This window comes from Salvelinus fontinalis, chromosome 41 (assembly GCF_029448725.1).
Source record: "Salvelinus fontinalis isolate EN_2023a chromosome 41, ASM2944872v1, whole genome shotgun sequence".
Taxonomy (NCBI): Eukaryota; Metazoa; Chordata; class Actinopteri; order Salmoniformes; family Salmonidae; genus Salvelinus; species Salvelinus fontinalis.
Genome location: NC_074705.1, coordinates 9,386,148 through 9,401,853, shown reverse-complemented (window position 1 = coordinate 9,401,853; position 15,706 = coordinate 9,386,148). Strand labels below are relative to the sequence as shown.

Genomic DNA, 15,706 nt, shown 5'->3' with positions numbered 1-15,706 from the left:
AAAAATGGCACAATAAAACATATACAATTGATTTGAACACATTCATCTTCGGGTGCATTTTGCCCCATAGACAGGGGCGTTTTCCCCCACTTTCTAAAGTTTCTGTTTTCATTGAATAGCCCCCCCCCCCCCAAAAAAAAACTGCTCTATACTTATGTTAAAATGTTTATTCTATTCTACTGAGCCATTTACTTTATGTTCGTATTCTTATATTTATTAGAAGTAAGCATTTCATTGGACGGTGTATACCATGTGTATCCCGTACATACAACACTTGAATTACATAAAGTTATTAAATACATTTTTATTGATGATTTACAACTGTACAAAATGGCAATTTACAGGACAATCTATAAAAACAAAAACAGATAGGCTATATGTGTCAGCTCAGGCATCCTAGTACCTTGTTAAACTTGTACCACTGTGTCCCAGGAGACCCTTTACATTATGCAAATCCATTCCTCCAGGTCTGCCTTCTATTTTTACCCAGGATCTGATTCAGATTGGACTCTCTGGCTGGCCACTCAATTACATTAATATATCAATCAATAAAGCGAGCAGCGCTGCAGAGCTTGCCTTCTAGAAATGAATACCCAGCTGTAGTCTCTGACAGTATCTATTGAAAGCATCTGTCATCTTTAGCCTGGTCCCAGATCTGTTAGTGCTGTATGGTCGACCATATTGGGCTGGTTATACAGCACTTAAAACAGATCTGGGACCAGGCTAGTCTACTTGTGAGTCCAGAATCAGTGTGAACAACAAAAAACAATCACCTGTAAATCACCATGCATCTCAACCTCAACTCTCTGAAGGTGGCACAAGCCCTGGTTAAAATAAAGTCATACAAATATGAACTGATCGAAATTAATATACTAACAATGATAAGTGACATCCTTTGGATTTAATAAAAGTCAATAAGGTGCATTCTCTTTCTTCCCCAGACAGTTGGGCAGAAAAAACATGCAGTTGGCCTGATGCTGACTATTCTATCCAGCTGTTAGTGTCGATTGAAGGTTCATTGCTGTATAGTTATGGGATGGTTGTGCTTAAAGGGGCAATCTGCAGTTACTATATACATTTTTTGGACTTAAATCCATCTTGGATATAAACCCATTGATTCTTGGAGAGTAGAACTTATAAATGCACCATGAGCTTAGTTCCACTGTCACACCCCATCAGAAGCCAAAATATACATTTGTAAATGTAAACAAACACTGTATAGCCTCAAAACATGGTTAAAACAGAATGGATGGTAAGTCCTTGCATCCACAGCTCCGTCTAGGATTTTGAGTGGTTACATTTCTCCAGCCCCATCCTTCAACCATTTACTGAAACAGTGATAGGGGGTGCGTTATCATTTCAACTGTGGTTTGCTGCTTTAAGCGCTTAAATATGGCACTGAAGAGGCTGAAGTTACATGTTCCAACCAGCCTGGTAAGTTTGCTTTCTTTAATTAAATAGTGTTTGTATGAAACAAAAACAATAACTATGATGTGTTTATTGTATATCTCTATTTATTAACTATCTACACCTCAATGGTATACTTAGAATAGTCCAATGTCCTGATTTGAATTACAACAGTATGTCTACGCACACGGTGTATAGTGCCTACTATAGTGCCTGCTTCATGTCTATGAGATCTTTGTACAACACTATCACCCAATCTACCACCCAAACCCAAAAGGATTCCTCGTGCCAATGCAGTCATACTTTGGTGGAGGTCCGCTCTCCTGTCATGTCACGTCACACACACACACATGTGCATATATATATATATATATATATATATATATATATATATATATATATATATATATATATATATATATATATATATATATATATATATATATATATATATATATATATATATACACACACACACACCACCATTTTTCTCTGAAAGTGCAATAAATATAAGCAGCACAAATAGAAAAAACAAAGAATTTAAAAAAATGACAAACTTGTCTGTTATCTTTAAAAATGTACATTAATTGCAGTTTACACCCACACGTGATTTGCAAACGAATGCAAGAAGAAAAAGTAATCTCTGGATAGACGTTGCCCTTAGGCACAGATATGATCAGTTTATCCTCCCTAAATCCTAACCTTAACCATTATGGCGACAAACCATAAAGCTGGCCTTAGATTAGTGTCTAGAAGGCAACTATAAAAGCCAACAAATATGATACGGTTTCTATGCTGTCAGTTATGATGAAGTCATCAACCACCGTCACTTGATTGGCTGAAGTGTCATCCACAGAGGGTGTCAAGAAGAAGTCCTTGTAATCTTCACACTGTTACTCGATTGTTTTTCTCTAGCCCAGAGTGAATAACACGGCATTCTGCTATCCCACAGGTCTAACCACCTGGGGTCAAAGGTGAAGCCATGGTCAAAAGTTCACAGATGAGCAGGAAGTTCTTCTCTGGTAGGATGAGGATGTGTGGTTTGTTTGCGAAGGAGGGGGGGTGGGGTCTCCCTGGTCAGTTACGTCACCTGAGGAGAGGGAAACAATGATATGGAACCCCATACACAGAAACAAGACCTGTGTGTGTGTGTGTGTGTGATTTTGTAAACACCTTGTGTATGTTGGGAGGCATGTCGTCCTCTGAGCCCTCCTCAGGTACAGTGTCGGGGTGTCGGCCTCCTCGTCCCTCCTCTGCCCAACCCCCCATGGGCACACGCGCCGAACTCACCACTCTGCCCCCAGGGCCGACAGAGTCTGGAGGAGTGACACACACACACAGTGATATCAGTATGATCCATATCAGTCATCTTCAATATCATTACATATTAGGGAATGAGAGTATTATTTTTCATGGTTGTCATGGTTACTCGTGTTCCCCCCGTAGCGACGCTGGCTGTTGCTCTGGAGTGGTGCCACTTCCTGTCCCGGAGTGGTACCTCGGTCAGGGTTAGGGCCCGAGTTAGAGCTGGGGATAGGGCCAGGGGTGGAGATAGGGGTGGAGATAGGGAAGGTGTGTGAGCGGGGGATGGGGTTTCGGAGGTTAGTGTTCCCTGACCCTGAACCCCCCTCCTCGGTGATGCTGTCACTACTGTCGTCACTGTCCTGCCTGTGCCAGGTGTGCCGGGACAACTCCCCTCCAGACTGCTGCTTATGGAGCTACATAGAGGGAGGGAGAGGGGGAGAGAGGAAGGAGGGAGGGGAGAAGGAGGGAAGAAGAGGGAGAAAGAGGAAGTGGGAGAGAGAGGGGAGGGAAGGGAAGGGGGAGAGACGCATTTACTTTTGATGCTCTTTATTGCAAAATGTTTAAAACCATCCATCCAGACACAGATAGACAGACCTCATGTATATAGAGTGTGTGGATGCTCATCTCCGTGGAGGCGTATTCTGATAGGACAAGACTTGTCAGTTGACCTTCCCACACACTACTGCCTGAACTAGCAGTTCGAGCATCAGTACTGGGGGGGGGGGGGGGAGAAAGAGAGTTAGTTGATTGACGGTTAGTTGATAGATTGCTTGATTAGTTGTGGGAGGAGTGTGGGCTTTACCTTGATCCCGCCATGGCTCTGCTTGCAGAAGAAGCGTGTCCGGCTGACCTATGGGCGGAGCTACAGCTGCCCCTCATGCTGCTGACTGAGAGGGAGCGCAAGGCTGACGCCCCGTCGCTAACACCCACCGCCCCGTGATTGGTCAAGAAGCCGTCCTGCCCCAGATGAAGAGAGGCCAATGAGGGGGGACCTGCCAGGAAGTTAGCTATCAGACTCCTTGGCTGCGCGAGAGAGAGAGACACACACACACACAGAGAGACAGATAATTAGATTTTTACCTTAAATATCAGTGTAAACAAAAAACTCAGAAATGTATACAATGTTAAACTTGAGATCAAAATTGAAGTGTCAATGTATGTATTGGCATGTCTGTCTGCCTCCCTACCGCTGACTCTGACAGTGAGGTGAGAGTGTGTCTGTCTCCTGTAGCCTCTCTCTGTACTCTCTCCTTCAGCTGGCTGATGAAGTGAGTGGTCTCAGTGGGGGGCTGCCACTGGGGGTTGGTGATGGCAAAATGCATCAGGGAAAGCTCAGTCTTTCCATCCTCCGCCTGTTGGTAAATAGATGCCTCTGTCTTCCCCTCAGACATCCACTGGAGGGAGGAAGTAAGAGAAAGGAGAGAAGGAAGGAGTTAGGGACAGGAAAGGGTGAGAGAGAGGGGGAAAGAGAGTCAATATTTATGCATTGCCCATCTGTGTGTGTGTGTGTGTGTGTGTGTGTGTGTGTGTGTGTGTGTGTGTGTGTGTGTGTGTGTGTGTGTGTGTGTGTGTACGTATGAGTCGTGTGTGTGTGTGTGTGTGTGTGTGTGTCTCTCACCGCGGGGTGTCCGTGCTGTCTGATGTCCATCTGAGCGAAGGAGCAGGTATCTCCCACCCCTACCACCTCCACGGTGAAGTTCCTGAAGAAGTCAATGATCTCCAGAGACTTCCTCCTCAGACTGAAGATCAAGATGAAGGGAGTCACCAGGGGGCTGATCAGCTCCTCTAGGATAAACACCTGGACAGGCAGAGGAAAGGTTAAAACACCTGAATGCTGATCTAGGATCAGGTCCCCCCCTGTACATATAATCGTACTTCATTGCGACCTTAAAAAGGGAACACTGATCCTAGACCAGCACTTCTAATCTGAGATGTTTTGTGAATACAGGCTCTGGCCAGGTAGAGAAGAATATGCCATGTGCTTCAGAAATGATTGATAAGTTCCTGCTTTATAAAAAGAGTGGAAAAGGTTATGACTATAGTGCTACTCACAGCCTTGTACTGGAAGAGCTGTGAGAACTGGTCTCGTGTCTCGTAGCGATGAGCGTTGCCCTGCCAGTGGTCTGGCATGTAGTGGATGTGAGCCAGAATCACCCTGAGCAGCTGCTCTGGACAGTAAACCAGGTGTTTATCTGGGATAAAAGACCTGAGGAGGGAGGGAGAATGTGAAAGAATGTACTAAACCCTTCAAAATGACGTAGCACACAGACAGACACACACACACACACACCTGCAGACAGTGATACACACTCCCAGCAGGGTGATGGATGACAGGACGTGTTCCACGGCGAGGACGTCTTCGTCGTAGATGGTCAGAGCAATGAGGACAGCCAATAGGGAGCCAGCAAAAAACGCCACGTTCTTAGCCACCACCGTCAGCAACGAGGACAGGAAGCAGTTCATATACCTAGAGGACGCCTGGAGGTGGGACACACGCACGGAAGTGAAGAAAATCTGACATTTTAGCCACCACTGACAGCAACAGACAATAATCAGTTCATCAATAATGACCTTACACACCTTCTATGTGTGTGTGTGTGTGTGTGTGTGTGTGTGTGTGTGTGTGTGTGTGTGTGTGTGTTCAGTCCTACTTTGTAGCCCTTGCTGAGCCGTGACATCAGTTCGTGGTCGAGCTCATTGAAGTGGCGAAAGTAACATCGACCGTACAGAGACCAACACCTCGCTCCCAAACTACCTGGCTCACGCTTTATCACCTACACACACACACAATAAATTAGCTTTACAGTATCTCCTACACCTCTATAACGGAGCACAGCGGTGTGTGTGTGTCCCTACCTCTGTATAGCTGAAGAAGGCATACAGTATTTGCCAGACCAGTACGACAGGACAGAGTAAGAGGTTAGCGATGCCGATCCACAGTATACGTGATGCCAGTTTGTCTGCCAGCTCCAACCTGTTACCACCTCTCTTATACTGCGGCTTCAAACTCCACTCACTCTCAAACAGAGAGCCTGGGAAGGCGGGGCCGAGAGAGAGAGAGACACAGAGAGAGCCAGAGACACAGAGAGAGCGAGAGAGACAGAGAGGTGAAAAGTGTACCAAACAAGGTGTACCAAGCACAAACTCCAAAACACACACACCAACCTGGCCCCCAGAAGAGGATGAGTTCAAAGTTGTACTTGAGGCCGCGGGTGTAAAACACACTCTCCCCGAGCAGTGGCGGGCGGAAACGCACAGGAAGGAGGGACTTATTTACCATGGCAACCTGGAGGAAGATAAAGGGGTTTAGGTGGTGTTGTTTTTGATTGACAGGTGGTTCAGTAGTAGGGGTACAAGCGAGGAATGGTAAATAAGATGTACTCTGACACGAGCACAAATACACGTGAGTGCACACACACACACACCATGTAGTTTTTGAAGCGCAGGATACGGTGGTATATGTCCAGTTCTGTGAGTTCTTTCTTGTGGATACAGATCTGGTGTTCCTTCTGGATCTCAACGATCCGGGCCTGAACCTCCTGCCATGTGAAGTATGGCAGCTCTGCCTAGAGTGGGGGGAGGAGAAGGGGGAGACAAGGAGGATGAGAGGGGGAGGGGTGAAGATCAGTAGTTAAACCAGTTGGTTCAAGACACGCAGACAGACACACCACACACCATGCTCATCTTGAGTGCGTTGGTGTAAAAGGAGCGTATCTCCCAGTAGCAGCAGACGTTGTATATGAACTTGATGAGGCGATGCAGCCAGAACACTCCAGATATCATCAACACAAACATCACTGTCACGTTGTCACGGATACTGGCGGGAAAACAACAAGCAGATTGTCATAGATACCGGTGGGAAAACAAAAATCAGTAAGGACATTTTCTAGCATTCCTTATTAACTTGAGTGCAAAGGATGTGTTAATAAATTGTTTATAATGCATTTATAAAACATTTATGAAGTGTTTATAAGCCTTACCTTGCACTGCAGACGTCCACAGGCAGGAAGGCGTCAGGCAGAGTGACTTTGGAGGAGTCGGTGTGGTTGACAAACTTGTTAGCGAACAGAATGTCATAGTCCACACAGTTAGCCAAGAAGACGGTGAACCCTACCACAAACAGCAACTGACTACAGAGGGGGAGAAAGGGGGAAAGAGGAGAGAGAGAGAGGAAAATTAAAAACAACCCCTCAGGACACCGACATGGACCACATAGAAGACACACACACACACACACACACACACACACACACACACACACACACACACACACACACACACACACACACACACACACACACACACACACACACACACACACACACACACACACACACACACACACACACACACACACACACAAACTGTGTACTTACACCAGCTCAAAGACCTCTCCCAGCAGCATACAGGTGAAGCCATTCTTCTGGTGCAGGTTATAGACGTGTCAGGGGTCAAGGATCAGATGATGACATACAAGTAGCATGTGTCCTCTTATAATGAAAGTCTAGTCAGCTATAGTATTAACTCAGGTCACCAGCTCAACATTCCTCCTCCTGGAGAGCTACTGGGCGTGCAGGCTTTTATTCCAGCCCTGCTCTTACACACCTGATTCTATTCTTCTCCCGGGAAGGTGTTGACTATCCCGGTCTTAAAATAACCCCCGGGGTAGTTGTAGTAGTGAATGATCCGGGAGTACAGAGCCACAGAGGGGTAAAAGGATATCCTCTGGAAGAACAGGTCCAAATTCTCTATGTGGTGCCACGGGGCTGCAGAGAACAGTTAATAACAAAAACAGGTTAGTGTGTGTGTGTGTGTGTGGGGGGGGGGGGGGGGGGGGGTCTACTAAAGAACTTTACACTTGTTTCCATCAGGTATGTGCACCAGTAGGTTCTCCTCTCCGGGTGGAGAGTCGCTGTATGAAGCCTCTAGGCGCTGGTACTCTGTGTCAAAGTGTGCCGCCATGGTAACCACCGCTTCAGTTACCTTCAGCAATCAAGCCCCTAGCTACTGATTGGACCTGTGGACCACAGAAAGGGTGAGAGAGATAGAGAGATCAGTGCCATAACTCCACAGATAGGCTGTATTACAAAAACCATGTGTCTTTCTCTTCCCTCATCTGCACTGGATTGAGTAACAGAGGGAGCCTCTTTCAGACGTTCACCTATCCAGCTCCTCACATGAAAGTAGATAAAGGAGAGGAGGCGAGGAAAGGAAGCCAAACCACACCTGTGCTCCATCCATCACTGGAACATGGACGTGGCTATGCTTGAAAGACACGACAGACAGACAACTGACAGGTGTGGATTTGGGTACACAAAAACAATTCTTGCAGCAAATAATAAGCCATAATATTACAAAAGTTCCACAGTTTGCCTAGCATAAAACTGCCTACGTTAATCATGTACGCCAATATAGACATGTCCCTGGGAAAACGCTGCTGACACAATGGACAGTGTTGCGAAATGTGCTCTGCGACTCCAGCGGAATCACAACCACGGATATTGAGACAGAGAGCGTTTTAAACCACATTACAGCCTACAAATATCCTACTGTTTTACGTAGAGCCTATGGCTCTGATTTTAACTTATAAACATAAGCGTTCCTTGTGCTGCTGGCCTTTTGAAAGGCAACAATGCCGAGGTACACGCAGCCAGCCTCCTCCTATGCTATAATCTACATATAAGTGGAAATATTGTTGCATCTTCATGTATTCAGCAAATAGCTTACCTGGAAAATTATTCGGCTACGCGTATTTAGGCCTACAAACAAGAAAATAGCCCACCTTTGTTGACCAAGCATAGTTTAGCTCCATTCCAGGATTATTACACGTAAAGGGATTGCCGCTTAAATTTCACCCTACAGAAAGAGAACATGGGACATTACAATTCTAAAATCATGAAATTGTAACGATAAGCCGATCTCACTGCTTACAATATAGCCGTGATTTAAAAAATAAAAAAACTGTAACGTTAGCTAGGCAGCCCGGTAAAGTGTAGGCAGAGATGTGCTACCCTAGGATGAACCGAAACCGTCAAGATGATTTGGTTCTCAGAATATTGGCAGAATGCTATTGTTGGAGAAAGCTGCATATTTATGACAGATCTACAAAAACATCACAAGGATTTAGCTCTATATTTTACTGCACTAGACTAATAGTCTGTTGAAAATGTTATCCGGTCTCAGCCTACCTTTGACGCAGGTGGACTGATCGTCAACGAGAATTGCCGAGCCCTTGTTTATAGAAGACGTCTAGGCTTTGTTTTCCTGTTTATTTTTGAGTCAGAGGCGAAATTTGGTTTCATTTCTGAAACACATTATGTACACCAATGCCTGTCATGGCTGATGGATACCTGGTTTAGCCAATCAGAAGAGTGATTTTCCCAAACGGGGAAGAAAACAGCCAGTCATAGACAGAGGCAGACTCCCAAAGAGGCGGACTCCCAAAACTCCTGCTTCAGCTTTCATGACACGCCCTTTGAGCTCATACAGGGGTATGACATGCAGGTTTTGGTCAATGGTCAGTTATGATATTCCTCCGTGTTTTGAATTAAATATAAAAGCAATCTCAAATATCGTCATCTAAAACTCAAAAGTATCTAGACTACATGTCATTCCTGACGACGAGAAAACGTCAATGATGAATTGAATGTACAGTCATCTTTAATTAAAGTAATTTTTAATTAAAGTCTATATGATATATACCTCCCCCTAGTGGACATTTATGGTATTACAACAACATTGACACATTCGGGGTGCTGCTATTCTGAAGCTCACCTCTGGGTTGGGCTATAAACCCAACCTATTGCTAAAGTTTGAAGTTACATTGGCTGTGCCTTACAGTAATGATGAAGTCGATTAGACTCACAATTACATGTATCTGCTATTAACCAAGTTGTTTGTTCTCAAACAAGCCATATAGACATTGTGGAGTGTGTGGATGAGAATATTCATAATGTGACTGTGGGCCGCTGGAGTGACAGCTGGCCTTTTGTTCTGTGTGTCTGTTAACTCTAATGGCCACCTGTGTGTTGAATATGTAAGAACATTACTTGGCCATCTGTTTTATCCTTTCATTCTCCCCACCTCGCTCTCTGTCTCACCCTCTACCCCCTTTCTCTCGCAGTCTATCTTTGTACGCGTGTGTGCGCAGGCTTGTGTAATCTAATCATTATAGTGAGTAGGGCTATTACGTCTGGTGCGATTAGGATTAGGATTCATTTAGGATAATCTGATAAAGTCTGTCCAAGACAGAAACACTACACTCTTAAGAAATAAAAGTGGTATCCAGAATCTAAAAGGGTTCTTCAGCTGTCCCTTTTTGGTTCCAGGTAGAAGAACCCTTTTGGAATCAGGTAGAACCCGTTTGAGGTCCATGTAGAACCCTTCACATGGAACCCGAAAAGAGTTCTACCTGGAACCAAAAAGGGTCGTCTTATAGGGACAGCCGAAGAATCCTTTTTTCGAGAAGTGTACAGTCGTGGCCAAAAGTTTTGAGAATGACACAAATATTAATTTCCACAAAGTTTGCTGCTTCAGTGTCTTTAGATATTTTTGTCAGATGTTACTATGGAATATTGAAGTATAATTACAAGCATTGCAACAGTGTCAAAGGCTTTTATTGACAATTACATGAAGTTGATGCAAAGAGTCAATATTTGCGGTGTTGACCCTTCTTTTTCAAGACCTCTGCAATCCGCCCTGGCATGCTGTCAATTAACTTCTGGGCCACATCCTGACTGATGGCAGCCCATTCTTGCATAATCAATGCTTGGAGTTTGTCAGAATTTGTGGGTTTTCGTTTGTCCACCTGCCTCTTGAGGATTGACCACAAGTTCTAAATGGGATTAAGGTCTGGGGAGTTTCCTGGCCATGGATCCAACATATCGATGTTTTGTTCCCCGAGCCACTTAGTTATCACTTTTGCCGTATGGCAAGGTGCTCCATCATGCTGGAAAAGGCATTTTTTGTCACCAAACTGTTCCTGGATGGTTGGGAGAAGTTGCTCTTGGAGGATGTCTTTATTCATGGCTGTGTTCTTTGGCAAAATTGTGAGTGAGCCCACTCCATTGGCTGAGAAGCAACCCCACACATGAATGGTCTCAGGATGCTTTACTGCTGGCATGACACAGGACTGATGGTAGCGCTCACCTTGTCTTCTCCGGACAAGCTTTTTTCCGGATGCCCCAAACAATCGGAAAGCGGATTCAGCAGAGAAAATGACTGTACCCCAGTCCTCAGCAGTCCAATCCCTGTACCTTTTGCAGAATATCAGTCTGTCCCTGATGTTTTTCCTGGAGAGAAGTGGCTTCTTTGCTGCCCTTCTTGACACCAGGCCATCCTCCAAAATTCTTTGCCTCACTGTGCATGCAGATGCACTCACACCTGCCTGCTGCCATTCCTGAGCAAGCTCTGTACTGGTGGTGCCCCGATCCCGCAGCTGAATCAACTTTAGGAGACGGTCCTGGCGCTTGCTGGACTGTCTTAGGCACCCTGAAGCCTTCTTCACAACAATTGAACGGCTCTCCTTGAAGTTCTTGATGATCCGATAAATGGTTGATTTAGGTGCAATCTTACTGGCAGCAATATGCTTGCCTGTGAAGCCCTTTTTGTGCAAAGCAATGATGACGGCACGTGTTTCCTTGCAGGTAACCATGGTTGGACAGAGGAAGAACAATGATTCCAAGCACCACCCTCCTTTTGAAGCTTCCGGTCTGTTATTCGAACTCAATCAGCATAACAGAGTGATCTCCAGCCTTGTCCTCGTCAACACTCACACCTGTGTTAACGAGAGAATCACTGACATGATGTCAGCTGGTCCTTTTGTGGCAGGGCTGAAATGCAGTGGAAATGTTTTTGGGGGATTCAGTTCAGTTGCATGGCAAAGAGGGACTTTGCAATTAATTGCAATTCATCTGATCACTCTTCATAACATTCTGTAGTATATGCAAATTGCCATCATACAAACTGAGGCAGCAGACTTTGTGAAAAATTATATTTGTGTCATTCTCAAAACTTTTGGCCACGACTGTACAGCTTATATACACACACATCTATTCTGACAACAACCCCTAGTTGATACTGAGATGCTAATATGATGATATGGCAATAGTCCAATGGGTATCACCTTCTGTCCACAACACAACCCTCAGTGTGTAAAACAACCTTAAATGCAGTGTACTGACAAATTAACAGTATGTTTCTGAAAAATAGGTCAACCAACCCAAGATCAGTAACTGGTTGGATCAAATCACATGTTATTTAACACATGCTTTGTAAACAACAGCTGTAGACTAACAGTGAGATGCTTCGTTACGGACTCTGACGCCACCTGGTATAGAGGTCCTGAATGGCAGGGAGCTTGGCCCCAGTGATGTACTAGGCCGTACACACTACCCTCTGTAAGGCCTTGCGGTCAGATGCCAAGCAGTTGCTATACCAAGCGGTGATGCAGCCAGTCAAGATGCTCTCAATGGTGCAGCTGCCCATGCCACATCTTTTCAGCCTCCTGAGAGGGAAGAGGTATTGTCGTGCCCTCTTCATGACTGTGTTGGTGTGTGCGCACCATGATAATTCCTTAGTGATGTGGACACCGAGGAACTTAAAGTGCTCGGTGATCAGCTAATTTATCTTGCTGACGGTGAGGGAAAGGTTGTTGTCCTGGCACCACACTGCCAGATCTCTGACCTCCCTGTAGGCCGTCTCATCATCGTCGGTGATCAGGCCTACCACCGTTGTGTCGTCGGCAAACTTGATGGTGTTGGAGTTGTGTGCAGCCACGCAGTCGTGGGTGAACAGGGAGTACAGGAGGGGACTAAGCGCGCACCCCTGAGGGGCCCCAGTGTTGCGGGTCAGTGTGAGGGATTTGTTGTCTACCCGCAACACCTGGGGGGCGGCACATCAGGAAGACCAGGATCCCATCAGGAAGTCCAGGACCCAGTTGCAGAGGAAGGCGTTTAATCTCAGAGTCCTTAGCTTAGTGATGAGCTTTGAGGGCACTATGGTGTTGAACGCTGAGCTGTAGTCAATGAACAGCATTTTCACATAGGTGTTCCTTTTGTCCAGGTGGGAAAGGGCAGTGTGGAGTGCGATTGAGATTGTGTCATCTGTGGATCTGTTGGGGCGGTATGCGAATTGGAGTGGGTCTAGGACGTCCGGGAGGATGCTGTTGATGTGAGCCATGACCAGCCTTTCAAAGCACTTCATGGCTACCGACGTGAGTGCCACGGGGCGGTAATCATTTAGGCAGGTTACCTTCGCTTCCTTGGGCACAGGGACTATGGTGGTCTGCTTGAAACATGTAGGTATTACAGACTCGGTCAGGGAGAGTTTGAAAATGTCAGTGGAGATACTTGCTAGTTGGTCCGCGCATGCTTTGAGTACACGTCCTGGTAATCCGTCTGGCCTAGCGGCTTTGTGAATGTTGACCTGTTTAAAGGTTTTGTTCACATTGGCTACCGAGAGCGTTATCACACAGTCATCCAGAACAGCTGGTGCCCTCGTGCATGCTTCAGTGTTGCTTGACTCGAAGCGAGCATAAAAGGCATTTAGCTCGTCTGGTAGGCTCACATCACTGGGCAGCTTGCGTTTGGGTTTCCCTTTGTAGTCCATAATAGTTTTCAAGCCCTGCCACATCCGACGAGCATCAGAGCCAGTGTAGTAGGATTCAATCTTAATCCTATTTTGACACTTTGCTTGTTTGATGGTTTGTCTGAGGGCATAGCGGGATTTCTTATAAGTGTCCGGATTAGTCTCCCGCTCCTTGAAAGAGGCAGCTCTAGCCTTTAGCTCGATGCGGATGTTGCCTTTAATTCATGGCTTCTGGTTGGGATATGTATGTACGGTCACTGTGGGTCTGTTGGGACGGTATGCGAATTGGAGTGGGATAGATGTCACCATGGGTACTCTGCTCTAGTCAGAGAGCAAACAGACGGCAGAGACACATTGCCAAAGTTTACCTATTTATTTAGGACTGGCGGTTGGACATGGCAAAGGTCGGCGTGTGTGTGTGGTTCTGTAACAAAAGGAGATGTCAATAGCAGGTTACATAACATGAAAAGATGAACGTGCTCCACTCCACCTCATAGAAACTTAAATCGGGTCCTGGATCTTCGTATATAATCCAAAGAACAGAAATAGGACAGCACTCTGGTAAATAAACATACATTTTTACATAACATAAAAGGTGATAAGGATAAACCTATTAAACCAATACATCTCAAATATTAAAAATAGAAAAAACAAAAACAACTTTTAACTAGGACACACAACTGGAAATAAACTGATAAATGGCTTGACAGGCTTTAAATACAAAATAGAAGTGTGAATGAGCGGTCCTGATAATTAGTGACAGGTGTGTCATTGCATGAGAGTGTCAACAGGTGAAATCAACTTGCCTCATCAAGTCCATCTCAGCAGTTTGCTGCTCCACTCTGAGGGCTTTTGTACAGTTTCACTGTCATTGTTGTTTACAGATGTATGAATGGGCTGACTTGCCTAACAAAGCTGTGTCCGTGTGTGTGTGTGTGCGCATATGTGCATGCACGGCTGAAGGGGGTATAGCTGATTAAATTACCTCTCTGTCTGTAGGGAGCCAGGAGGTCGCCACGCCAGATAATTTAGTCAGAAGACATGCTGTCATTGGTGTGCGTGTGTGTGTTGTGGGGGGGAGTCCCCTGTGGTGATAGGGGGTATCCAGGATGAAGTAATCTCTCATGGGATTCTTAATTAGATCGCCCCCCCCCCCCCCCCTTCTCCTACTGTATTCCCCTAAATACCCTCTCCCCCTTCCCTCCCCCTCTGCCTCCCTGCAAGACCAGAGCAGATGTTAAAGAACCAGACTAACGCACATACTCATGCAGATGCACTAACACATGCATAACTGTATACATATAAATGCAAACACTACACGGTATTCAAGTTGCTTTGTGTCAGAGGGTTTTGAGTAATATGTTTGTGTGATAGTGGGGGGATGAGTTAGTGAAATACATTTTCTGGCCTTGATGTTTGAGTCAGGGGGTAATGAAATAATGAATGGTGGGCAGAGGTGGGATGAAGGTCAGTGTTGTGTGTGGGGGGAAAATCAATTTACTGTTACACATACAACTGTCATATCAAGGATGAAGGGCTAAAGCTTATCTTTTCATGATTATTGTAACTTTATCTGGGGTTTGTTTCTAGGAGAGAGAGGAAGCTGAGGAGAAAATATAAGAACATGTTTGACTCAAGATCAGAGCAACCAGGAAATACAATTTCACTGGAATGAAATAAACTAGCATAATGCAATATTCATCTATTCTCTGACTGAAGCCCAATTGGCTGATTGCATCTTCGTCATGAAAGAAATAAAAATCTTTTAAACTTCGTATTTATTTCTTTGAATAAGCACAAGCATTGAGCAAAAAACAAAATTTGTAACTACTTCCGTCAAGACATATCAAATATTCACATTAAGAAAATATTTACAACTTCCAAAGACTTAAAGCCGCTATACAAGTTGCTTTGGAGATACTTTAATTATATTTTTGTGCCTTTTAGAACACAAAAAGCTAGCTGCCTTACACAATTCCATTAGCTTTGTTACGCACAGAAATAGTAAATACTAGCCTATAGCTGATAAAAGTAACAAAATAACCTGAATATGCACTTTAAACCTAGTGAATAAGTGAGGGGAAAAAAGCTACAGTAGTCCACTAACCCTTTTACACTTCACTGTCCTTTCTCTTCACTCTCCTCTTCCACCCTGCTATTCTGCTGCCCCTGCATCTTGGCTGCAGTCCTTCGTGTCACACCCTGATATGTTTTACCTGTCTTTGTGACGACTACGGGAACGAAGGAAGGACAGGAGAGTTGATTCCACTTCGCCCCCGGGGTATCCTGGAAGTTCCCGAGGCTCCCCGAGTTCCCACGAGAGCCTCCGAAGACTGACGATGCACCTCTTCCTAAGCCCATGCAACCAGGCAGAGCGAGACTGTCTCCTGCTGAAGGGCTATACAGG

The 15,706-nt window shown here is 45.2% G+C and overlaps 1 protein-coding gene across 7 annotated transcripts; it reads right to left on the bottom strand.

The window, feature by feature from the left end:
- Positions 1 to 284: 284 nt before the first annotated feature.
- LOC129840647 (autophagy-related protein 9A-like) lies at positions 285 to 9,127 on the bottom strand. 7 transcript variants are annotated; one of them, XM_055908673.1, is made up of 21 exons: positions 8,901 to 9,127; positions 8,440 to 8,568; positions 7,939 to 7,977; positions 7,569 to 7,729; positions 7,435 to 7,478; positions 7,089 to 7,153; positions 6,693 to 6,842; positions 6,388 to 6,529; positions 6,138 to 6,278; positions 5,878 to 5,998; positions 5,569 to 5,744; positions 5,364 to 5,486; positions 5,003 to 5,190; positions 4,765 to 4,918; positions 4,331 to 4,510; positions 3,900 to 4,106; positions 3,515 to 3,735; positions 3,307 to 3,424; positions 2,837 to 3,125; positions 2,581 to 2,723; positions 285 to 2,497 (listed from the first exon to the last, which is right to left on the bottom strand). In XM_055908673.1, the coding sequence occupies exons 4-21, from the start codon at positions 7,672 to 7,674 to the stop codon at positions 2,489 to 2,491; spliced, it is 2,577 nt and encodes an 858-aa protein (XP_055764648.1). In that variant the 5' UTR covers positions 7,675 to 7,729; positions 7,939 to 7,977; positions 8,440 to 8,568; positions 8,901 to 9,127; the 3' UTR covers positions 285 to 2,488. The 7 variants fall into 7 exon arrangements, with proteins under 7 accessions (XP_055764648.1, XP_055764649.1, XP_055764644.1 ...); XM_055908674.1 differs by having other exon boundaries at positions 7,939 to 7,972; XM_055908669.1 differs by having other exon boundaries at positions 7,874 to 8,568.
- Between the last annotated feature and the right edge of the window lie 6,579 nt (positions 9,128 to 15,706).